Below are 26,288 nucleotides of genomic sequence, written 5' to 3' on the forward strand. Positions count from 1 at the left end.
TGAAGCTAAAACAAAGGCAATTGCTGTAAACTATGCACCCACATACGAACTGGTTCAGCAACATCCATACTTATGGGGGCATGATCGGATTAGGAGGAGTCTGTTGTGGGAGCTAAGGATATGTGGGGAAAAGAATAAGTAAAAGATAATTAAAAAAGTGAGAAACTGGAAGCTCTGTTGTATGGATATGGATAGCAAGACGCAAGCAGTCAATATTTTTAGTCCCTTTAGTTTTATACATAGGTCAGGCATGTTTTTATCAAGTAGAGGAGAGGTTGTGGATAGCAATTAATAAAGAGCTGAAGGATTGATTTTATCTGGGAGAAGAAGATGGCAAAAGCTAGCTGGGATAAGATGATTCTTCCAACAGAACATGGTGGTTTGGGATTACCTAATTTGAAGGGGTATTTTAGAGATACACAGTTAAGGCTCCTACACAAAGCACAAGCAGAAAGCTGTAATTCAGAGTGGAAAGGGATGACGACGAAACAAGGGGAAAGCTCAAGAAACAAGGAGGGAGTGGGATTTTGACTGCTGATCCTTAAGCAGACCAATAACCATACAAAATATCACACTCAAAGTAGCAGAAAGTATTCTAAGAACTAAACAAACACTGGAAGGGAGAAAAAAGATTCTGCAGATAGAAATGATTGCAATTAGGGATACAAACAGGGAGATGGAATTTACTGGAGAACACTGGCAGATGAACCAAGGTATTGGGAGCAAATCATTAGACAGGGAAAAGTAATATAATGAGGAGAGGTAAAGAATATACTTGGACTGCAGGCTATAGATTGCCTTCCCTATCAAGGATTGATATCAGAGTATAGGCAAAGAAAAGGAAATAGGGGATCCTAAGCTAAAGACCGGCAGTGGTAGAATTGTTAGTGCAATCCAGAAAAGAAGCTGGGGGTAAAAAAGGGAGAATTATTACAGCATATAAAATATTGCATGATAATTGTAAGAATCAGAGGAGGTTAGAAAGGATTGGGAAGAGATGCTGGATAAGCAATTCACAAAGAAACAATGGGAGGATATATGTATGTATGTCTCCCATATATGCAACAAAGTCTAAAAGATTTAGGATCTTTGCTTGGAAGTGTTTACATAGGTATTTGTATACGTCCAAGTAGACGCCAAAGAATTTTCCCTCAGGTATACAGCAAATGTTGGAGGTGTAATGGGGAAGAAAGAGGTAACTGGGAACATGTTTTCTGAGAGTGTAATGAGTTAGGTAGACTTGACAAATTCTCTGCAGAGTAGTCAAATTGGTATAACTAAGGAAATTACTTTTTTTGAGCTATGATACAGAATTGGAATTGCCTAGACATAAGTAAGGCCTTGCTGAGTCCAATTATGGTGGCTGCCAAAAAAGTAATTACTAGAAAATGGATATCAAAGTCTAAACCAACTTTACTAGAAGTAGTGAATATAGTAACAGAGATAAAACAACTTGAATTGGGATCTTTGGAAAACAGAAGGAGTAAATTACACAGGAAAATGGGAATTGTGGGAACAGTACATGCAGAGGAGGAATGAAGTTTAGAAGAAGGCAGGATTTGAATGAGCTATGTAATCTTTGATGAGCAATGATTGGACAGATAAGTGATGTACAATATTTGCAACTATAATATGTCAGCATGGTTTGTTTTTATTTGAATACATGTATGATTGTCTGTGTCATAAGTGATAATTTAATAAAGATGTTTCTTGTTTAAAAAGAAAAACACTTATCTGTAAACATCCGATGAATGTGTATACCTGACTAGCACATACAGTGGATATAAAAAGTGCACATACTCCTGTTAAAATGCCAGATTTTTGTGATATAAAAAAATGAGACAACAATAAATAATTTCAAAACTTTTCCCACCTTTAATGTGACGTATGACCTATACAGATCAATTGAAAAACAACAAATCTGTTAAGGGAAAAAAATATAAAAAATAAAAAAACACTGGTTGCATAAATGTGCACACCCTTAAACTAATACTTTGTTGCATGTGCACACCCTTAAATTAATACTTTGTGGAAGCACCTTTTAATTTAATTACAGCATTCAGTCTTCTTGGGTACACACCTGCCATCAATTAAACAGACTCTGATGAACCCTAAATACAGTTCAGCTGTCCTAGTAGGATTTTCCTGACATTTACTCAGTTGCCTGCTACAGCAAAAGCCATGGTTCACAGAGAGCTTAAAAAGCATCACTCTCACTGTTGAAAGGTATCAGTCAGGAGAAGGGTACAAAAAAATTCCACAGCATTGTATATACCATGGAACACAGTGAAGACAGTCATCAAAAAGTGGAGAAAATATGGGACAACAGTGACATTGCAAAGAACTGAACGTCCCTACAAAATTGATGAAAAGACAAGACAAACTGGTCAGGGAGGATGCCAAGAGACCTAGAGCAACAGTGAGGGAGCTCCAGAAATTTCTGGCAAGGACTGATTTTCTACTACATGTAAAGTGTACACTTATCATAAATGTAGATGATCGAGTGTATTCACTGTTGCAGTCATTAGATTTGGGTAATCCTGCTGGCAGGTTGCCCTCAGCCGGCCTGAATTCCAAAGTCTTGGGTCCTGCATCGGCTGCTGTCGCCCCTTCCCTGGTGTCAGGTCGTCAGGGGTATAAAAGCAGCAGCCGACGCCATTTTCTTCAGTTTTTTTTTGCCCCAGATGTCAGGTGCCCCCTAAAAGGGTAGCCAAATTTTATATATATATATATATATATATATATATATATATATATATATATATATATACATATATATATATATATAAATCAATAAATGCACCAATATAAATTTTACCTTCATCAAGAAGCAAATACACCACATAGGTAGTATAAATCAGAGAAGGAAAGATAAGATCCATAGAAAAAAGGGGGATGGCGGGTGGGTAACCTGGACTGCAACAGTGAATACACTCGAACATCTACATTTATGGTAAGTGTACACAACTGTACTATGTTCTTCGTGTTTCACTGTTGCAGTCGTTACATTTGGGTAGAGTCCCAAAGCTATGGTTGGGAGACTGGAGCTAAACAGCATTAGGAGCGGCTATGAGGCCCTGCAGAACTGCAGTGGCAAAGCCTGCCCTGGATTTAGAGTAGAATGGCAGATGACAATGCTTTGTAAAGGTGTGCACTGAACTCCAAGTAGCCACCTCTAAAATGTCTCTGGTTGGTACTCCCCTGAGAAAGGCTGTAGAAATGGCTGCAGCTCTGGTGGAATGTGGCCTAATGCTCTTAGGCACTGGCTTGCCATGGTGTGAATAACATAAACGAATGCAGTGGCCTATCCACTTTGAGATAGTCTGCTTTGAGATAGCCTTTCTTTGTGAACCTGCAGCATATGCCACTAGTAATTGCTCTGTCTTCCTGAAAGTTTTGGATCTGTCCAAGTAGAAACTAAGCTGTTTGTGTACGTCCAAAGAGTGCAGAATTCTCTCCCCCTTATTCTGTGGATTTGGATAAAAAGTTGGCAGATGAATAGTTTGGTTAAGAGCCACACTGGACACAACTTTAGGCACAAATGTTGGGTTTGTTCTCAGAGAGACCCTGTCTGGATAAAAAATGATAAAAGGTTCCACAGCCATGAGCGCCTGTAGCTCTGAAACTAGTCTTGCAGAAGTAATTGCTAGGAGCAGAGCTGTTTCCCAAGATAAAAACTTTATATCAGCAGTAGCAGCTGGCTCAAAAGGAGGCACGGTGAGCTTTTCCAAGACATAGTTGAGGTCCCATGCAGGTATTGGTGATCTCCTTGGAGGCCTTAAATTTTTGGCTCCTCTGAGGTACTGCTTTAATAACGGATGAGAAAAAATTTGGTGGCTCTGTATTGTAATGAGCCGAAATGACAGAGGCATGAATTTTAATTGATGAAAAGGATAGGCCTTTGTCCAGCATCTCAGTTAAGTATTGCAAAATCTGAGGAATATTTGGTACAGTTGTATCAGCTCCTTGTGCCTGGTTTCAAGCACAGAATCTATTCCATTTTCCAGCATAAGACTTTCTTGTACTAGGCCTTCTGGATTCCAGAATGACATCCATCACAGCTTTGTTGAGAGGTGGTTTTTGTATGATTACATTATCTGCCATGCTGCCAGGTTTAATGTCCTGAGTTGGCTGTGCAGGATCTGATTGTTTTGCTGGGACAGTAGACGAGGTAATTGAGGTAAGGTCCAAGCTGGGTAACGAGACAAGTTCCTTAGGAATGGATACCAGTAATAACGGGGCCAGTCTGGGGCAATCAGTACCATCTTTGGTTTCTCCTGTCTGACCTTTAGGAGTACCTTGGGGAGGAGAGGCAGTGGAGAGAAGGCATATACTGATAGGTTTTTCCAGCTGAAAAACAGGGCGTCCACTTTCCATGCTTGTCTGTGATAAGTCCTTGTGCAGAATCTTTTTAGTTGGTAGTTGTGAGGGGAGGCAAATAGATCTATGTCCGGGCATCCCGATTTCCTTGTTATCATGCTGAAGACTTGTGGATCCAGCTGACACTTGTGGGGATCCATGAGGTTTCTGCTTAGTTCATCTGCCAGAGTATTTTCCTTTCCTGGCAGGAACTGTGCCTGCAAATGTACTTGGTAAGTCAAAGTTGTGTCCCACAATGTCATGGCTAGTCTGCAAAGGGGGTAGGAATGTGTGCCCCCCTGCTTGTTTATATACCACATGACCGTGGTGTTGTCTGTCTTTACCAGTAGTTGTCCCGGATGAAGTAGATCTTTGAAGGCTGTCAGGGCATTTTGAACAGTTAGCATCTTTTTTTACTGATATGTAGATGCATTTGGTTTGAGGTCCATGTGCCCTGAATGCATCTTCCTGCCATGTGGACCCCCAGGCATAATCTGATGCATCCGTTCTTAGTGTTTGCCTGGCTGGGGGCAATGTGAATGGCTGTCCCTTGTTCTGTTGACAAGCCTTTGCCCACCATCGAAACTCCTGTTGCAGGCAGGGAATGAGAGTAATCATTGTTTCCATGCTGTGGCAATGTTGAGTCCAAACACTTTTTACGTACCAATGAAGTTTCCTCATACGCAGTCTTGCATATGGAATTAGTAGGATGCAGGATGCCATGAAGCCCAAAGCCTGCAGAAATTTTCTTGCAGATAACTGGGCCTTTGCTGCCAACATTGTGAAATAGGTAGTCAGTTGCCTTCATTTGTCTGGCGTGAGATAAACCATCTGGGCAGTTGTATTCAAGCTTGCACCCAGGAATGTTATATCTTGAGAGGATACTAGTTTTGATTTATTTTCGTGGACTGTGTACCCTTGGTATGTTAGAAGCCTTTTCACAAATGCCAGATGTTGAAGAAGAATGTTTTTGTTCTCTGCTTGAATTAGACAGACGTCCAAGTAAGGGTATATTTGTATTCCTCTGTCTGCAAAATGCAATTACTGGTGCCAGGCACTTTGTAAAGACCCTGGGCGCAGTAGATAAGCCAAAGGGCAGTGCAAAGAATTTGTAATGTATTGAACCAGCCTTGAATCTGAGGTGTCTTCTGCATGATTGTCTGATTGGAACATGCAGGTATGCCTCTTTTAGGTCTAAAGTCACAAGCCAAGCGTTCTTGCCTAGCATGGGCAGAAGCTGCTGTAAAGTCACCATTTTCAATTTTGGAATATCCAGGAATGTGTTCACAATAGATAGGTCCAGTATCGGCCTCCAGGACTTGTCCTTTCTGGGTACCAAGAAGAAAAATCCTTGTCCCCGCTCTTGCTCTGGTACTTGTTGAATGGCCCCCATGTCCATGAGGGATGAAACTTGTTTTTGTGCCTCTGCCCATTGATTTTTTGGCAGATCTGGCCAGCCGTTTGCCTTTGGCAGTATGGAAATGGAATTTGTGGCCTTGTGACACTATATTTAGAACCCATTTGTCCTGGGTTATAATGTGCCAATTTTGAGCAAAAAGTTCTAATTTTCCCCCTAAGGGTGCTGCCAGAAGTTAAGTGCTTGGTGCAGGCAGGGGAAAGTCATTGGGACTGTTTTCTGTATGTTTGTGCTTCATCTTCTCTAGCTTTGGAGGTAGAAGCACCCCATTGTTTTGACCTATAAGAACCTTGCGCCTGGGATCTGCCCCTTTGAGGTCTGTCTGACACAGGAAAGGACCGATTTTTTGTAAGCCAGTGTCTACTAAACCTATGTGGCTGTACTTGTAAAAACTCTTAACAGTTTGCATAAATTTAGCTTTGTCTTCCATTTTCTTTAACACCTCTTCTGCCTTAGCACCAAACAAAGTATCAATCTAGTAACTTAACTTTGACATGATCAGGCAGATTTTGTTCCTTTAACCAAGCATGCCTCCTAATTACAGAACCCATAACTGCGGCCCTGCAGGAGGCCTCCAAAGAATCAAAACCACATTGCAAAGTATGCTTTCCAGCTTGTTCGGCTGCATGCAATAAATCCTGCATTTCCTTGTTTTCCGCACATTCAAAATTTAACATAATTTTCTATTTAAGCAATCCCATGAGATGTTGCTGATACTTGAGCATATGAAACTGACAGTTTAAGGCCCTTATAGCCAAAGTTGCAGATGTGCAAACCTTTTTTCCCCATCTATCCAGTGCCCTTGAATCTCTGTCAGACGGGGTTGGGTTTTTTACTGTAGAGTCCTTAACTCCCTTGGGACCCTGTGAAATAGTTTCTGGGTCAGCAGCAGGGTTTTTAAAAAGAAATTTGTGAGAGTCAGGAACCCTGTAGTATCTGTCAGGCTTAACAGGAGCTGGAGGTAAGGAGTCAGGGGTCAAACTAGACTCCGAAAACACATAATCTACAATGTCTAACCACAGGGGGAATGGCTAGAGGCCTGTGCTGTGGTAGTAAAAGGAAATCCCTGAGCCTCTTTTTAGATTCTGAAAAATCTTGGCTTTCCCAGAGAAAATGCTCCCCCATGGTATGCAAGGTTTCCCCAAAGGAATAATCATCAGGAGGGGATGCTGAAGGTACAGATTCTTCAGCATCAGAATCCTCATGGGGGTAAAGAATATCCCTGATCAGAAGAGGAATCAGAAGAAACAGAAACCTGATCTGAAGATTCATAGTCAGTCTCTTGCCTAGGCCTCTTATCAGGAGGGGGATGGGAACCCCTGATCAAGGTAATCAGGTCTTCGGCCATCTTGATCATCTGTTTTTTGGGCATAGAGGCCTGTACACGTGGCTCATGAGTTTGTTTCTTTGCTTTAGAAGCTGCTTTAGTCTTTGTCTTTGAGGTTGAAGTCGTTTTAATGTAAAGATGTTGTGGTCTGAATACACCCTCAGAAGCCGGTACCTGCTCAGCGGCTCCAGACCCATCTGAGGGATTAGCGTCCGAGGCTCCAATACTTTGAGTATCCAGCGGCATGGCCGACTCCATGTGGGAGTCAGTAGCGGCCTGTGACTCTAAAGTAGCGGGTGTCAGGGGCGGCGAAAGCGCCTCACTGAGAACCGGTGAACGTCTGAGCTTTTCCAACACAAAGTTAAGGTCCCAAGTGGGGGTAAGGGCTCTTCTTGGTGGTCTTAAGTTGTTAGCCCCTCTCAGGAACTGTTTGATGAGAGGGTATGAGGAGAGATGGCTCAGTGCTGTAATGAGCAGAGATGGCAGAGGCATGGATTTTAATGGAAGAGAAGGACAGGCCCCTGTGGAGTAGTTCTGCTAGGTAAACCAGGATGAGAAGTAAGGAGGGCTGTGCTGGTTCAGCTGTTTTGATCTGGATCCAGGAACAATACCTTTTCCACTTGTCAGCATAGGATTTTCTAGTACTGGGTCGTCTGGCTTTGCGTATGACATCCAGGACCGGTTTGCTTAGGCTGGCCACTGGAGGAGAAGTGAAGGAATAAGCCAGGCTGCTAGGTTCAGGGTTTGCAACTGTGGATGCAAGAACTCTCCCTCCTGCTGAGTCAGGAGAGTTGGAATCTGGGGGAGGTGCCATGGAGGCAATGGGGCTAGACTGGGCAGTAGTGGGTACCAGTGTTGTCGTGGCCAGTCTGTGGGTACCAGTGTTGTCATGGCCAGTCTGGGGCAATCAGGACTGCCCTTGGTCTTTCCACCCTTATTTTGAGTAATACTTTATTTATTTATTTATTTATTTCCAGTTTGATAACCGGGGAAGTCCACTGGGCTCGGAAGCCCGTTTTCAGTGGAGGCCCGGGGAGAAAAGTCTAGAGAATACATTGTAGTAATACATTGAACACAAAAACACAAGCATACATTGAAGATAATACATTGCACACAAAAACACAGCAAAGAGACTGAAAATTAATACATTATATACAAAAACACTCAGAGTTCTAATAGCAAAGTATTTTAACAGTTTTTAAACAATGAAGTACAGTATCCTCTGGTAAAAAGAGGTAGAGGGGGAAATGCATAGATTGAGAGGTTTGCCCACTGGAAGGATAGGGCATCCACTTTCCAGGCCTTGCTGTGAGGTTCCCTGGTGCAGAATTTGCTGAGCTGGTGGTTGTAGGGGGAGGCAAATAGGTCCACCTATGGGGTACCCCATTTTTGGGTCAAAAGGCTGAAGGTGTTGTTGTTTAATTGCCACTGTGTGGGTCTAGGAATTTTCTGCTTAAGTTGTCTGCCAGAGAGTTTTGGTTGCCTGGCAGGAATTGAGCTTGCAGGTGAACATGCATGGCTGAGGCCGTGTTCCAAAGGGTCATGGCTAGCCTGTAGAGTGGATAAGAGTGGGTTCCCCCCTGCTTGTTGATGTACCACATTACTGTGGTGTTGTCGGTTTTGATTAGTAGAGGCCCCGGAGAGAGCAGGGATCTGAAACCTGTCAGAGCATGCTGAACAGCCAGCATCTCTTTCTGGTTGATGTGCAGATGAATTTGGTTTGGGCTCCAGTGGCGCTGAATGCACCTGCTGTCCAAGTGAGCACCCCAGGCATAGTCTGATGCATCTGTGGTTAGGGTCTGGGCGGCATGGGGTTGTGAAAAGGTAAGTCCTTTGTTGTGGTTGCATGCTACTGCCCACCAAAGAAAATCTTTCCTTAGACAAAGTATCATAGGTACAATAGTTTCCAGGTCCTGAGAATGTTGACACCAAAGGCTCTAAGTACCGCTAAAGTTTCCTCATATGCAGTCTGGCATATGGAATTAGTAGAATGCAGGAGGCCATGAACCCTAGAGTTTGCAGGATTTTCCTTGCGGATTACTGGGTTCTAGTGGCCAGTTGAGAGAAGTAGCCTGTCAGATAGGCTTGTTTTTCTGGAGTTAGAAATGCCATCTGGGATGCTGTGTCCAGGCTTGCTCCCAGGAATACAATTTTTTGTCTGGGGACTAGTTTGGATTTCTTTTCAATGATAGTGTACCCCAGTGAGGTTAGTATGTCCTTTACAAATGTCAGGTGCTGTAACAGCTTTTCCTGACTGTCTTCCTGAATCAGGCAGTCGTCCAAGTAAGGGTACATTTGAATATTTCTTTGTCTGCAAAAAGCAATGGCTGGAGCCAGGTATTTCGTGAAAACATTGGAAGAAGTGGACAAGCCAAAGGGAAGTGCAGAGAACTGATAATGCATAGATCCAGCCCTGAAACATAGATATTTTCTGCAAGAATCTCTGATTGGGATATGCAGATAGCCCTCTTTGAGGTTTAGAGTTGCTAACCAGGCATCTTTGGACAGCATAGGGAGAAGCTGCTGCAGTGCGAGCATTTTGAATGTTGGTACCACCAGGAAGGTGTTTAGAATAGATCAAGCTAAGATTGGGGGCCAGGTGCCCTCTTTTCTGGGTACTAGAAAAAGCCTGGAATAGAACCCTTGGCCTATCTGATCTGCAGGGACAGGCTGAATTGCCCTCATGGAGAACAGGGAATGAACTTGGTTTTGTGCCTCTGCCCACTGGTTTGGAGGAAGATCTGGGAATCCCTTAGGGGTTGGCAGTATGTGGAAATAAAATTTGTACCCCTGGGACGCTATGTTGAGGACCCATCAATCGTTGGTGATGGAGGCCCAGTTTTTTGCATGGGAGACAAGTTTTCCTCCTAGGGGCACGAGCAGATGGGCAGAGGAGGAGTTGAGATGTCATTGTGTATTCATTCCATAAGGGGGTGGCTTAGCACTCCCTGGTTTAGAAGTAGATGTACTCCATTGCTTAGATCTCTGCATACCCTGAGACTGCTGTCTGGGGGGACTGTTCCCCTAGGTCTAGTCTGAGGCGGCCTTGATGGGGCTAGAAAGACCAATGTTTTGAGGGGCAATGCTTACTGAATCTTGGTGGCTGAACTTGCAAAAAGTCTTTAACTGTTTGCATAGACTTAGCTTTTTCTTCCATCTTTTTTAAAACCTCTTCTGCTTTGGTGCCAAACAAATTGTCTTTGTTCAGTGGTGTGTCCAATAATTTTGATTTGACATGATCTGGCATGGTCTGTTCCATAAGCCAAGCATGCCTTCTAAGTACAGAATCTGTGACTGCTGCCCTGCAAGATGTTTCTAGGGCATCAAACACACATTGCAGGGCATGCTTGCTGACTTGGCTTGCAGAATGCATAAGCTCCTGTAATTCTTTATTTTCTGCACAGTCAGGGAAGGTAGATCATTTTTGCTTAATAAGTTCCATAGTATGTTGCTGGTATTTCAGCATTTGGAACCAACAATTTAATGCTCTATTGGTAAGAGTTGCAGAGGTATATACTTTTTACCCCAGCTGTCTAAGGCTCGAGAATCCCTGTCCAAGGGGGTGGGATTCTTAGCTGTAGTTGCTGTTATTCCTTTAGGCCCTAGGGAGATGACCTCTGGGTCAGCAGTAGGATTCTTGAAAAGAAATTTGTGCGAGTCAGGGCCTCTGTAATACCGGTCAGGTTTCCTGGGAGCAGGAGGCAAAGTATCAGGAGTTAGATGGATTCCATAAAGAAATCATCCATAAAGACATCCAGAACAAGAGGGATAGCTAAGGGTCTGTGCTGTGATAAATCTAAAAATTCCCTAAGTCTTTTTTCGACTAAGGATAATCCTGGCATTCCCAATGGAAGTGCGCTCTCAAAGTATGTAGGATTTCATCAAAAGAAAAATCCTCTGGAGGAGAGGCAGAAGGAATGGATTCCTCTCGTTCTGAATCCTCATAAGCAGATAAAGGCACATCTTCATAATCAGAAACCTGAGTCGTCGGATTCTTGGTCAGATAAAATGGCTGGGGACAAGTCTCTTTCTTTTAGCAGGTGAAGGCTGGCTTCCCCTAATCAGCATGATAAGGTCTTCTGCCATTTTAAGCATCTGTGATTGTGGCAAGGAAGCAGGCGCACAAGTTTGGGTTGTCGTTTTTTTAGGCGTCGGTTTGTGCTGAACATCGGTAGTGAACTTCCTCAGAAGCTGGTGCCTGCACAGTGGCTCCGGACCCATCCAAGGTAGAGACATCCGCAGGTTCCGTAGTCAATGAAGAGTCTCGTGGCATACCGAACTACGAACGGTTCTCGGTAGCGGCCTGCGAATCCATCAATGCGGGCATCAGGGGCTGTGAAAGCGCCTCACTGAGTACAGGCGAACTGGTGACTTGCTTAACAGAAGTGTTGTCGGCAGTTTTGGACATATGCGGTCTGTCTCTGTCTTTATCCTTACATTTTTTCGAAAGATCGGTTGTCGGATGGCTTACCGAAGCCATTTCGAAATACGGAGATAGAGAGCGATAGTAATTAGCTACAATATAAGGGCCCGACAACAAATTGTTCAGGCGCTGAACAAAGCACAAAACCGGCAGCGAGGGATGTCGTGGTCTGGGCCTAAACAGGTGACGCAGTAAGAATAGAAATCTCGGTGTGGTATTTGCTTTCCACAGGCAAGACAATTGTTAACTTTTTCTGACATCGGTTAGAGCAAGAAAAAAGGATCCCAACTGGGTACCTGGATTTAGAAGACTTCAACTTCAACTTCAGAAACGAAAACTCAGGTAGCGGCTGACCAGCACTTTTGCGATCTGCTTCTGCTTCGGGCTCCTCAGCAAGAAAGACTGATATAATGGCATCGGCTGCCTGTTTTTATAATACTGATGACCTGACGTCAGTCCTGCAGCGACAGCAACCAACGCCGAAATACTAAGCCTCTGGTATTCGGGCAGACTGAGGGCTATCCCTGGCAGGATAACCCAAGTGTGATGACTGCAACAGTGAAACACAAAGAACATCCATACTTTGCATCACCAAAAGAACACCATACCAACGGTGAAGCATGGTGGTGGTAGTATCATGCTTTGGGTTGCTTTTCTTCAGCTGGAACCGGGGCTTTAGTCAAGGTAGAGGGAATTATGAACAGTTCAAAATACCAGTCACCTTTGGCCCAAAACCCTCAGGTGTCTGCTAGAAAGCTGAAAATAAAGAGGCATTTCACCTTTCAACACAATGACCCCAAGCATGCATCCAAATCAACAAAAGAATGGCTTCACCAAATGAAAACAAGAAGTCATGTACTCACCATAACGTTCGATGTATGTAGTCCACCTCACCTTACATTCTTAATTGTGTGTTCGGAGCCGAACCTCGGCTCCGACTCGGCCATACTCTAGCTCAAAGTCTTCAATTGGCTCGTGGCTAAGAGGTGTCCCATCATGCAATAGGTCTATTCCCCAAATCTTGTTTGCTGCAAGCTCACATACATACTGAGAAGAACAACCCCAACATAAAGGACTACTGACACCTAGAGACAATACCTCCAGGTCCTCCAATAGGGGGAAGGAGGGAGGGTTAGTAAGAATGTAAGGCGAGATGGACTACATACATCGAACGTTATGGTGAGTACATAACTTCTTGATGTTATGCAGTCCAATCTTGCCTTCATTCTTACCCGTGGGACAGCGTCCCTAGCACCTTGATCTTGGGTGGCTCAGTGAAAAATACTCGAGCACCGTGGAACCAAAGGAAGATCTGCCTCTAGAGACCAGATCTAATTTGTAGTGACTAATAAAGGTATAAGGCGAAGCCCTTGTTGTTGCAGCACAAATATCATCCATAGACATCCTAGCCTGAAACACAGTTGAGGTAGCCACAGATCGTGTAGCATGAGCCTTCACTTTAAAGGGTAATTCTTTGCCATTGGAAGCATAAATAAATGAGATGCAATTGGAGATCCAGCAAGAAAAGGTTACCTTAGAAACCGGAACCCCAAGTCCAGTGTCTGAAAATGAGACAAACATTTGATCTGATTTCCTGAAATCTTTTGTCTTATGTAAATAGAAATGCAATTGTCTATGAACATCCAGCTGATGAAACTTAAATTCTGCCTTGTTGGAGAATTCAGGAAAAAACACAGGCAACTCAATGGATTGGTTGATACTGACAACAGAGGCAACCTTTGGAACAAAAGAAGGGTTGGTTCTTAAGGAGACCCTATCTTTGTGAAACACCAAATAAGGTGGCCTAATCAATAATGCTTGGGGTTCAGAGACCCGCCTAGCTGAAGTTATGGCTACCAAGAATACTGTCTTCCATGACAACAATTTAATGTTACACATAGCTGCGGGCTCAAAGGGAGTTGAGGTGAGCTTCTGTAGTACAAATGTGAGGTCCCATGGCATCACTGGATCAAAGACTGGAGGTCGGAGTAACAATGTTCCTCTCATAAAAGCCCTACAAAGCCTACGAGCCATAAGGTTGGGCTCATTAGCAATGTCAAAGGTAGAAATCGCTGCCAATTGCATTTTAATGGTTGCCGCAGCTAAATCCTGACTGAACAGTTGAGAAGGAAATTCCAATATTGCTGACGTAGGCGCTGTATAAAGATCAATATGTCTCTCACGGGCCCAAATAAAAAAATCTCTTCCACTTACTGGAATAAATCTTTCTGGTAGAAGGCTTGTGGGAAGATGATAGAATATGGACCACTTCCGGGGAAAAATCATGAAGCCTGACTAAGGACGGAACCAGAGCAGCCAAGCTGTCAACTTGAGGGTCTTGATGGAGGGATGGAACTGTCCTGACATATGAGTCAGCAAATCTGGAGCTGGGTCCAGAATCCAGGACTTGTCCATTAGACAGGATTGAAGGAAGGGAAACCAAATCTGACGAGGCCAGTGTGGGGCAATGAGGATCATTTTGCTCCCCAAAGACTGTGCTTTCTGAATGACCTTTAATATCAGAGGTAACGGTGGAAAGGTGTAGAGAAGACCGGAGGGCCAATCGTGAGCCAGAGCGCCCTTGGGTGTCTCCCCCTCCGGGGGGATAAGGGTGAAGTAGCTGCTGCATTAGGCATTGAGGGGGCTGGCAAACAGATCGCAGCATGGCTGACCCCATCTGTGGAATATCTCTTCCGTAACATAATTGTTCAGGGACCATTCGTGAGGCATTAGGATAGCTCTGCTCAGCCTGTCGGTGATCACATTGGACTTCCCCGGTATATGCATTGCAACTAGAAAGCATTAGGAAGATACCATCTACTGCCAAAACTGAAGTGCTGCTCTGCAAAGGGGGTATGGTTTGGTTCCTCCCTGTTTGTTCAGATACCATACCACCAACATTTTGTCTGAGTGGACTGCAATTGTCCATAGAGGGAGAAAGCTCTGAAGTGCTTGCAACACTAATAGCACTGCTCTCATCTCCAAGACATTGATAGGCAAATGGGTCTCGTGTTCCTGCCACGTGCTTTGGACAGTCCTGCCAAGATAATGCCCCCCCACACCCGATCTGAGAGGCATCCTTCGTCACCGTGGCAATTGGAGAAGATGGGGCAAAAGGCTTGCCCACGTTGAGATTGCTGGCCTGAAGCCACCGGCATAGATCCCGCTTGCACGTGTCCGTAATCAGAAAAGAATGGGAGAGTGGAAGATGCTGTACTGACCACTGGGTGAAAAGCAGCCACTAAAGAAGTCTCATGTGTAGTCTGGCAAGGGGAACTAGCATGATTGTGGCAACCATGGTCCCTAATAACTTGAGGACTACTTTTGCCTTGACCTTCCTCAATGGTAGTAAGGCGTAGACCTGCTGTTGTAGAGCCTGAATTCTCTCTTCTGGTAAGAAGGCCCTCATGAGTACCGTATCTAGCTTGGCGCCGATAAAAGTGACACGCTGCGAGGACAGCAAGGCAGATTTTTCCCAATTTAGAGTAATTCCTAACATTTGGCACAGTGTAATGGTGCCGTCCCTGGTCTGTAACAGTAGATGCCTGGTGATGGCAGAAAGGAGCCAGTCGTCCAGGTACGGAAACATTTGGAATCCCTGACGTCTCAAGTGAGTTGTTACCACTGCCATGCATTTGGGGAAGACCCTGGGGGCTGTGGTGAGACCAAAGGGTAGAGCGCGAAACAGAAAATGACTGGCTGCCAGCCGGAAGCGTAGATGACTTCTCGATGCCCTGTCCAAATTGATATTGTAGTAAGGATCTTTGAGGTCGATGGAGCACATCCACACATCTTTCCCTAACAGAGGGAGTACTGACTGTAAGGTGACCATGCGGAACTTGGACTTTTGTACATGAAGGTTCAATCGGCTGAGATCCAACATGGGTCTCAGGTCCCCTGTTCTTTTCGGCACCAAAAAGAATCTGGAGCAATTCCCTAATCCTACTTGGTCTGAGGGGACAGGCTGGACGGCTCCCTTTGAAAGCAACTTTTTTATTTCTAAAGTTGCGGAATCCCTGTGACTGGGTGGAACGTCTGGGATTCTCTTGGTTGGCAGGGGAGGAGAAGAGAAGGGAATATGATAACCTCTGGAAATTATCTTTAATACCCACTCGTCTTGGGTGACGTCGTGCCAGGCTTCTGGGTATAAAGAAATGCGACCCCGACCGGCTCCAGAGACGCACAGTCGGGCCTCCTTTCAGGAGCGCTGGTAGGGAGAACCACGAAAGGAATCACGGTCCCCCTGGTTACGTGGGCCTCCTCTGCCTCTACGGCGGCGTCTACCTGAATTTCCACCCCCTCCCCTGACTCCAGAGGGGGAATTATGTTGTGTGCCCTGAAAAAAACCTCTGCGACTTCCTGAACCACATTTTCCCACCCTTCTGGCTCTTGGGGTAAGGTCTAGAAGGCATGGAAAACGGACTCCCACGGCAGACATGGTTTTTCCTTCCTGCTCGCACCTAGTGAGAGTGTCCTTCACCTTGGTTCCGAACAACGATGAACCATCAAAGGGAGCATTGGTGAACGTAGACACGAAGGCCTCTGCAAAATTGCACAGGCGCATCCAGGAGTGTCTCCTAAGAGAGACTCCGGAACCCGCCACCCTACTCGCTCCGTCAGCTGCATATGTGATCAGCCTCATTGAGGAGTTGATAAGGGAATTTAGGGTAGACATCTGTGCACTGACCTTCTGTGCCATGGCATCAGAAATGTTACCCTGTATAGAATCTCCTAGCTCTTTTAGGAGATCTCTCTGGAGCCTTGTAAAATGCATCAAGTATTTCAGCGACCGCAGTGTAAAGGCTGCTGAGGTAAACACATGCTTCCCACATCTGTCCATAGCCCGGGACTCCTTGTTAGGCAGATGGACGGTAGACAAAGTTTCAGCGAGTTCCTTCTTGGTGGCCACTGCCACCACCATGGCATCTACTGGAACACCTTTAGTTAGATATTCCTTGCCAGAGGGGGCGGACAAAAACTTATTGTGTCTCCTTGGGACCGGTTCCACAGTGTCAGGAGTTTCCCACACCTTTCGACAGACAAGATGTAATAGCTCATCAAAGGGGAAGAAACCCAAGAGGCGAATGGTTGAGACCCGAAAGCCTTCAGGAACACCGACTCCTCATCAGAAGGGGATTTGGAGGGCCAGCCGCCTCTCTGCTTCAAGATCTCCAGAATATCTGAAAAAGAGATATCTTCAGAAGATGACTTGGGGGACCCCTCCGACTCCTCGAGGACAGTGTCCAATGTGAAAGACTCATCCGGGGAGTCAAGGTGTTTCCTCTTGCATAATCTCTTTCTGGCAGGCTTCTCAGGCAAAAACTCTGGGGAGATGTTAGAAAGTTGGGGATCACTCATGGAGGTATCCTGAGGCTTAGGGTCTCTGTTGCCCATGGATAGAGCGTGATCTGAAAATGACACCGGTGCTGGAGGGGGCAGAGTATCGGTGCCATAGGATGCAGCTGACGACCTGGCCAGCACACTCCTCATAACCTCGAAGGCTGATCCCCCCCGGCTCCGAAGGCCGACTAACTGTAGAAAAAACAGTACTAGCCCTCAGACCGGAGAACCGTGCACCCTCGACCCCGTGGACGGAGCCGACGGGGTCGGAGTGGAAATTGGAACCGAGAGGCCAGGCGAGGCTACTGGAACTGACCTAACGGTACCCAAAGTACAGTTTTGTACCTACCATAAATGTAGATGTTCGAGTACTCATACAGCTGCAGTCATTACAGATGGGTTATCCTGCCGTCAGGCGGGTCCTCGGTCGGCCGAATGCCAAAGTCTAGGTCCGGCGTCAGTTGTCGTCACTTCTTCCCTGACGTCAGTGCAGCAGGGGTATAAAAGAGGCAGCCAAGGCCATTTTCTTCAGTTTTTCTTGCCCCAGATGTCAGGTGCCCCCAGAAGGAAGGCAAAACATAATATTATGCAAACATGCAATGTAGATAAATCAAAAACAGTAGTTGCAAGCAAATACACCATAAAAGAATACCCCAAATAGGTTGTATGATAAAGGTGTTTGTCATAAGGCTTGTCCTAAGAGGGAATGGAGGGAGGGTAACCTGGACTGCAGCTGTATGAGCACTCGAACATCTACATTTATGGTAGGTACAAAACTGTACTATGTTCATCGTGCATACAGCTGCAGTCATTACAGATGGGTAGAATCCCAAAGCTAAGTAAGGGTGGTAGGCACTAAGTGGAACTAGGAGCGGCGAGGATGCCCTGCAGGACTGCTGTGGCAAAGCCCGCTCTAGATTTTGAGTATAGTGGAAGGTGGTAGTGCTTGGAGAAAGTGTGCACTGAACTCCAAGTAGCTGCTTCAAAAATGTCCTTGGTAGGGACCCCCCTGAGGAAAGCTGCAGAGGTAGCTGTAGCCCTGGTGGAGTGGGATCTGATGTATACAGGCACAGATTTTCCATGAAATGAATAACAAAAATGTATGCAGTGGGCTATCCATTTTGAAACTGTCTGTTTGGAAATGGCCTTTCCTTGAGCACCTGTAGCATAGGACACAAAAAGCTGCTCGGATTTTCCTGAATGGCTTTGTTCTGTCCAAGTAATAACGAAGTTGTCTGTGAATGTCCAAAGAATGTAGTAGTCTCTCCCCTTTGTTCTGTGGATTTGGATAAAAGGTAGGTAAATGAATAGTCTGATTCAAAGCTACACTGGATACTACCTTTGGCATGAAGGTAGGGTTGGTTCGTAAGGAAACTCTGTCCTGATGGAAAATGATGAATGGTTGTACAGCCATGAGGGCCTGTAGTTCCGAAACCCTGCGTGCTGAGGTAATAGCCAGAAGGAAGGCTGTTTTCCATGACAAGTATTGTAGCTCTGTTGAAGAAGCCGGCTCAAAGGGAGGCAGGGTCAGTTTTTCCAATACAAAGTTGAGGTCCCAAGCTGGGACTGGTGGTTTCCATGGGGTTTTATATTTTTGCCCCTCTGAGGAACTGCCTTAATAGAGGATGTGAGAATAAAGGAGGATCTGTATTGTATTGTGCAGAAATGGCTGAAGCGTGGATCTTGATGGAGGAGAAGGAAAGGCCACTGTTTAACATCTCAGCTAGGTACTGTAAAATTTGAGGTATATTTATTACCCAAGGAATCTGGCCCTTTTCTTGATTCCAGGAACAAAATCGTTTCCATTTGGCGGAGTAGGCTTTTCTAGTAGAGGGTTTTCTGGCCTCCAAGATGACATCCTGCACCTCCTTGGAGAGGAGAGTCTGTTGGGAAATTAAGGTATTCTCCATGCAGCTAGATTTAGGGTTTTGAGCTGGCTGTGAAGGGTTTTGTAGTTGTGCTGGGACAACAGAAGAGGGACTAGAGGTAGGATCCATGGTGGGGAGTGTGTCAGGCTCTTTAGGAGAGGATACCAGTGCTGTCGTGGCCAGTCTGGAGCAATGAGAATCATTTGTGGCCTCTCTGCTCTGGCTTTTAATAGAACTTTGGTCAGCAGAGGAAGAGGCGGGAAGGCATAGACTGTCAATGTTGTCCAATTGAAAGAGAGTCGCCACTTTCCAGGCCTGTGGATGATAGGTCCTTGAACAAAATTTTTCCAACTGGTAATTTCTGTGGGTAGCAAATAGATCTGTGTCTGGCTGTCCCCATGCCTGAGTTATCTTTGAGAAGACTTGAGGATGCAACTTCCATTCGTGTGGGTCTGTCATGTTTCTGCTTAAGTTGTCTGCCAGTGTGTTTTCCTTCCCTGGCAGGAATTGTGCCTGTAGTTGAATTTGTAATTCCAGTGCTGTGTTCCATAGGGTCATGGCTTGCCTGCACAGGGGGTATGAATGAGTTCCTCCCTGTTTGTTTATGTACCACATGACTGTGGTGTTGTCTGTCCTTATCAATAGCTGGCCTGGATGCAGTAGGTCTTTGAAGGTCATAAGAGCATTTTGCACGGCTAGCATCTCCTTTTGGTTGATGTGTAGGCGCTTCTCTTTTTTGGACTATTTTCTCTGAATGCACTGATCTGCCATGTGTGCTCCCCAGGCATAGTCTGAGGCGTCCGTTGTGATGATACGAGTTGCTTGAGGTACACAGAAAGGGAGACCTGTATTTCTTTGGCATGCTTGATCCCACCACAAAAATTCCTTTTGAAGGCATGGAATCAGTGGTGTAATTGTTTCCAAGCTGTGGCTGTGTTGAGACCATAAGTTTTTTAGGTACCATTGTAGTTTCCTCATATGCAGCTTTGCACATGGTATTAGTAGGATGCAAGATGCCATGAATCCCAGAGCCTGCAGGATTTTCCTTGCAGTTAGTCTGGTGACAGTTGCCATTTTGTTGAAGTATTGAGACAGTTGCCCTTGTTTGTCTGGCGTGAGGTAGGCCATCTGGGTGGTTGTATTTAAGCTGGCACCCAGGAAAATTATCTGTTGAGAAGGTATTAGTTTTGATTTCTTTTTGTTCACTGTGTATCCCAGGTAGTTTAACAGTTTTATTACAAACGCAAGATGCTGCAATAGAATGTCCTTGCTGTCCGCTTGGATCAGGCAGTCGTCCAGATATGGGTAGATTTGTATTCCTTGTTGTCTGCAGAAGGCAATTACTGATGCCAGGCATTTCGTAAACACTCTGGGCAGTAGATAAGCCAAAGGGCAATGCAGAGAATTGGTAATGGGTTGAACCTGCAAGAAATCTGAGGTATCTTCTGCAATCTTGTCTGATAGGGACATGCAGGTATGCCTCCTTGAGGTCCAATGTTACCAGCCAAGACTCCTTGCCCAGCATGGGAAGAAGCTGCTGTAATGTGAGCATCTTGAATTTTGGCACCTGTAGATATGTGTTTAGGATGGATAGGTCTAAGATGGGTCTCCAATCTTTGTCCTTCCTTGGTACCAGGAATAGTCTGGAATAAAAACCTTGACCTTGTTCTTTTGCAGGTACCTCTTGAATGGCTTTCATATCCATGAGAGCGGAAATTTGTCTTTGTGCCTCTGCCCTTTGATTTTGTGGCAGGTTTGGCAAGCCTCTCATTTTTGGAAGGGTGTGAAAGGGGAACCTGTAGCCTCTGTCTATAATGTCCAGAATCCATTTGTCTTTTGTAACAATGTGCCACTTTTTTGAAAATAATGCCAGTTTTCCACCCAAAGGTGCTGCCATTAAAGCTTTGTTTGGCAGGCATAGGGGGAAGTCATTGTGTCTGTTTTCTAAATGACTGTGATCTATCTTCTCCACCTCTTGGGGTTGGTGCTTGCCACTGTCTAGCTCTGTAAAATCCTTGTGGTTGTCCTCTACCCCTTGGGCATCTGTATCTGCCCCTTTGAGGTCTGTCCGTGGCTGGAAAGGACCAATTTTTTGAAGGCCAGTTTCTGCTGAAGCGTGGAGGTTGCACCTGCAAGAAATCTTTTACTGTTTGCATAGATTTTGCTTTTTCCTCCATTTCCTTTAGTACCTCCTCAGCTTTAACACCAAACAATACATCTTTTTGAAGTGGTGCATCTAATAACTTTGCTTTGACATGATCTGGTAAGGTTTGCTCTCTGAGCCAAGCATGTCTACGTATAACAGACCCCGTGACAGCAGCTCTACATGAGGCCTCTAAAGCATCAAAACCACACTGCAAGGTATGTTTACCCACTTGCTCTGCTCCATGCAACAATTCCTGCAACTCTTTCAAATCTGGTTGTTCTGCTTGTGGTATTTTGCTTTTCAGCTGAGATAACAAAAACTGTTGGTACTTTAACATATGAAATTGACAGTTTACTGCCCTCATGGTCAAAGTGGCAGATGTATACACCTTTTTCCCCCACCTTTCTAATGCTCTGGAATCTCTCTCTGAAGGTAAAGGGTTTTTAGCAGTAGAGGCCTTTATTCCCTTGGGACCCTGTGAAATTGTTTCTGGGTCAGCAGTATGGCTTTTATAAAGGAACTGGTGAGAATCAGGAACCCGGTAATATCTGTCTGGTTTAACAGGGGCTGGAGGTAAAGAATCTGGATTAAGACTGGCTTCTGCGTACACATCATCCAAAATATCTAAAACAGGAGGGATAGCCAGGGGCCTATGCTGGGGGAGCAGTAGAAATTCCCTGAGCCTTTTCTTGGAATCTGAGTAATCTTGGCCTTCCCAGTGGAAGTGCTTTCTCAATGTATGCAGGGTTTCCCCAAAAGAGTAGTCCTCAGGGGGGGAGACCGAGGGAATAGACTCCTCAGCATCAGAGTCTTCAAAAGGGGAATAGGCATAATCCTGGTCCTCAGAATGGTCTGAGGTAATAGAAGCCTGGTCTGAGGAAAGGTAGTCTTCCTCCAATCTGGGTCTTTTGTCAGAGGGGGGTTGAGAACCCGTGATGAGAGTTATCAAATCCTCAGCCATTTTAAGCATCTGCTTTTTAGGCATGGGGCCTTGAGAGGAGGTCTGAGGACCCTGTTTTTTAGTTTTCATGGCGGCTTTAGATTTAGTGAAGGATTTAATAGAGAAGGTGGAAGGCCTGAAGACGCCTTCAGAAATGGCAGGCCTCACTAAATTATCAGTTTCCCCGCCAAGAGTGGCGTCAGTATCTGCAGTGGGAATGGAGACCGAGGAGCGTGCGACCTCGGATACTGAAGTCACCGGTAAAATAGTTTCATCGGTAGTCAGGGGCTGCGTAGGCGCCTCACTGAGAACCGGAGAACCGGTAGTCGGCCTAAGCGTGGTCTCAGTACTCGGTGCAGGCCTCGGATGTCGGTCCTTGTCTTCGCGTCTTTTGCTTAAAACTGGTGTCGGTGTATCCGACGACATGATATAATTAATTTTTTTGCCAAAATAATGAAGGGAAAACTCAGCCCGGCGCTTAATAGTGCGCTTGTTGAACCTAGCACAAAAACGGCAGGCCGAGACGTCGTGGTCTGGCCCTAAGCAAGGTATACAGAAAGAGTGGAAATCCTTATGCGGTATTTGCTTCCCACAAGAAATGCAATTATTAACTTTGTCTGACATCGGTCTGAGGCAAGAAAAGTTTCCCCAATGGGGTACTTAGCTTTAAAGAAGACTTCGGCTGAAATACTTTCGTAAATCTCAGGAGCTGGCCGACCGGCACTTGCGAACTGCTTCTGCTTTGGGCACCACGCGGCAAGAAAGACTGGGGAAAATGGCATCGGCTGCCTCTTTTATACCCCTGCCGCACTGACGTCAGGGAAGAAGTGACGACAACCGACGCCGGACCTAGACTTTGGAATTCGGCCGACCGAGGACCCGCCTGACGGCAGGATAACACATCTGTAATGACTGCGGCTGTATGCACGATGAACATCGGAAACGACAACTCTGGCTCCAAATGCCGAGAAAGGCTTGGAGGAGGAACAACAAAGGATGAAGAGGCCATAGGCTCCGGAGCTGACTGGGCCGGAGCCGAAATCAATTTGGCCAACACCGATGACTGAAGCAGTTTCTTCACCACCCTATCAACGTCCTCATCAGAAAGGGTCCTGGAAGATAAAGTAAGAGATCTGGATCTCCCTACAGAAGGGGACTTGCGTGAAGGAGAACCCGGTCGAAAAAGTGGAGACCGGCTCCGTACCAAAATATCCATGATCGGCTCCAAAAGGCTGGGAGCCGATACGGACTTAGTCAAGGGACTAACTTCTGTCGGCACCGAGGGCAATGGAACTGAATAAGGAGAAGCTGTTCTAGCAACTTTCTCTGATGGCTCCGAAGAAACAGACAGAGCCGTAGAGCACTTCTTGGAAGTCTTTTTGTCCTTTCTAGCTGGAGAGGATAATGCACTGGAAGTCTTCCTCGGAGGAGTGTTTAAGCAGTCGTTTCAAAATGAGCTTGTTCTTCCTCTCCTGTAGCACATGGGGACTGAAGGAATAACAAAACAAGCAGGACTCTTGGAGGTGAATAGCCCCCAAGCAGTACAAGCACACAGAGTGCCCATCAGTTAAAGACATCTTATTGTTGCATTCAACACACCTTTTAAAGCCTGAAGGCCTGTGTTCCTTAGAATCCTTGGACATGCTGAAAGGAACAAAACAATACGCACACACACTAGACCCAACTAACCCCGCAAAAGAAAGAGAGCCTCTAACTAAAACGGCCTAGAAACCAGCGGGAAAAACAACAGGGAGGACTAGGTCCTCTACCTTAAATGGGCCTAGCCCGTGGGGAACGGAAACAAACATGATACCAAAACAGCCAATGACAAGGCCACAAAAAACAGCCAGAGAAACAAAACAAAGTCAGTATAACATCACTACCACACACACAGAGCTATGAAAATAGCTTTTTTTTGAGCAACAACAAGTCAACAGTTTATAAAAATTTTATAAACAATATACTTAGCCACGACCAAAAGCAAGACCACTGAGTGTAAAGAGTGGCAAACGAGATCTGGGGAATAGACCTGTTGCATGATGGGACACCTCTTAGCCATGAGCCAATTGAAGACTTCGAGCTAAAGTATGGCTGAGTTGGAGCCGAGGTTCCGAACTCACGGGTAACAATGAAGGTGAGATTGGACTACATAACATTTAAAGTTTTGGAATGGCCCAGCCAGAGCCAGACCTAAATCCAATAGAAAATCTGTGGGGTAACCTGAAGAGGGCTGTGCACAAGAGATGGCCTCGCAATCTGACAGATTTGGAGAGCTTTTGCAAGGAAGAGTGGGCAAATATTGCCAAGTCAAGTTGTGCCATGTTGACTGACTCCTACCCAAGAAGACTGAATGCTGTAATTAAATCAAAAGGTGCTTCAACAAAGTATTAGTTTAAGGGTGTGCACACTTATGCAAGCAGCGTATTGTACATTTTTTATTTTTTTATATTTTTTCCCCTAACAGATGTGCTTGTTTTTCAACTGAATTGTACAGGTTACAGGTCAGAATAAAGGTGGGAAAAGTTTTGAAATGATTTATTGTGAACTCGTTTTTTTATATCACAAAAACCTAGCATTTTAACAGGGGGTGTGTACATTTTTTATATCCACTGTAAACTCAAAGAAAAAGTGCTCATTAAGTAGTGGACTTTGATGAGCCGACACACGAACGCCAGGTGTAAAACAGAGAACAGCAGGCACCCAAGCACACAATACAGGCTAATTATCTTCGTTTGCTGTCAGTCAAATTTAATGTAACCAATACATTAAAAATAAAAACTACAAACTTCATAATAATATGTAGGAAACTAACTCTTCAGAGTTAGGCCAAGACTGTTTCTGGTCTCCATGGAATAATTTTCTTCTTCTTCTGGCAAGGCACAGGAAATGGTTTTAACATCTGTCCACTTAAAATGTCAACAAATGTCACAGCACAGATTTGTTATTTTTTTTAATCCAAACTGTGGACGTTAGACTAATCTGCTAAACTGTTAACTTTAAATTACCTTGGCTGATCTTGACCTTCCAAATAAATCTGCCAGAATTTCACAAAGCCATCGTAGCTAGCAGTAGCTAAGACTGAACCATCAGGAGAAAGGGCACCTTCACTAATATGCTACAAAAAAAAAAGAAATATATTAGTACTGAAACAGCAATTCTTATTTTATATACTGATTTACTTTTTTTACTGGCTGGAAATGGCTCAATGTAACATTTCTGAAATCAGAAACAGCAAATGGACTTTCAAGACAAAAAAGGTCACAATCACATCACAAGTAAAACTTGTTTTTCTGCATGATCCCCATACGGGGGCTACACACCCTACAATCCAGCTACTAGTACTATCAATTTTAAGGCTGCTACAAGTTGGAGCTAAGGAAATATTCCCCTTTGGAGTAGTCATGTTCATGGAGATGGTCAGATTATTCAGGCTTACTACTAATGGCGATCTGTTTTTTGAAGAACTGTACAAACTGATTTGTTAATTATGAAACAGGGACTACAGTGAAGCTTAATTACAAAGAAATTTTAAAGACATGAGAGCAAGTAAAATGGGCAAATATGCCCCTATTCTAGAGAGTAAGGGTTTTATGCTTTCTGTCAAATCATTAGAAACAAATATGAATCAAGCCATGATTTTTCCTAACTGTATTGATGCTGACAGAATTAAAGACATTATAAAGAAAAAGTGGACATTGCCCTTAAATTCTGACTAGAGACAGGCACTGGAACAAACTTTTTTTTTTTTCTTATACAGAATATTAAGCAGTTGCTTGACACATAACCACATCTAAGTACCTACCACAGAACCATTCTGGCAAGTACAAATGCAACAAGCTTATCCTTTTCTTTTTGTCAAAAACATTTTTATTGAAGTTTTTCGATACAATAAAACAGGATAAAATAACAACAATATAAAGCTTGCATTTACAATACATAAAACCTATAACTATATACATATTTAAGATAGAAGTCACCACAGACAGCATTAACAACTTTAAAACTTACTAACAAAGAAATGAAAAAGAGAAAAAACACTTTTGCAATTTAGGGAAGAGGAATTAATAGAAGGAGCATATCAGAGAAAAAATGTGTGGAGTAAGATTCTGTGATCCAAGTTAGCAACCTGATATAATGTATGTATATTTATAATTATAGCTATAATTTTAGTTTGGGACAGTGAGAGATATAGACTGGTTCGTTTCTAACAAGTTAAGAGTAAAAACAAGTGGGGAGGGTTGAGGTAATATCATGTATTACTTCTTGAGGATTAAGTATAGCAATAGCCCCCAATATTTATGATAGTACTGTTTATGTTTAGCATTTATGCATGCCAACTTGTGGGAAGATATGTACTTTACAGCTAAGGTGGAAAAACATCCCATGAGATTGAGGATTGATCAGTCCATTTTTTTGGTGATGTAAAATTTAACAAGGGAGCAGACAGAGATAAGAATATGTTTTATAA

General features: G+C 44.4%; 1 protein-coding gene across 1 annotated transcript in view; it reads right to left on the reverse strand.

Annotated features, from left to right (window-relative positions):
• Nucleotides 1-26,288, reverse strand: part of EDC4 (enhancer of mRNA decapping 4) — a 2,017,057-nt gene that overhangs the window by 1,465,320 nt on the left and 525,449 nt on the right. Inside the window, exon 8 of the mRNA XM_044082055.1 lies at nucleotides 24,826-24,935. Within this exon, the coding sequence (XP_043937990.1) occupies nucleotides 24,826-24,935 (110 nt within the window). The remainder of the gene's footprint in view (nucleotides 1-24,825; nucleotides 24,936-26,288) is intronic.

This window comes from Protopterus annectens, chromosome 8.part1, assembly GCF_019279795.1.
Source record: "Protopterus annectens isolate FY-2018-M chromosome 8.part1, PAN1.0, whole genome shotgun sequence".
NCBI classification, from domain to species: domain Eukaryota; kingdom Metazoa; phylum Chordata; order Ceratodontiformes; family Protopteridae; genus Protopterus; species Protopterus annectens.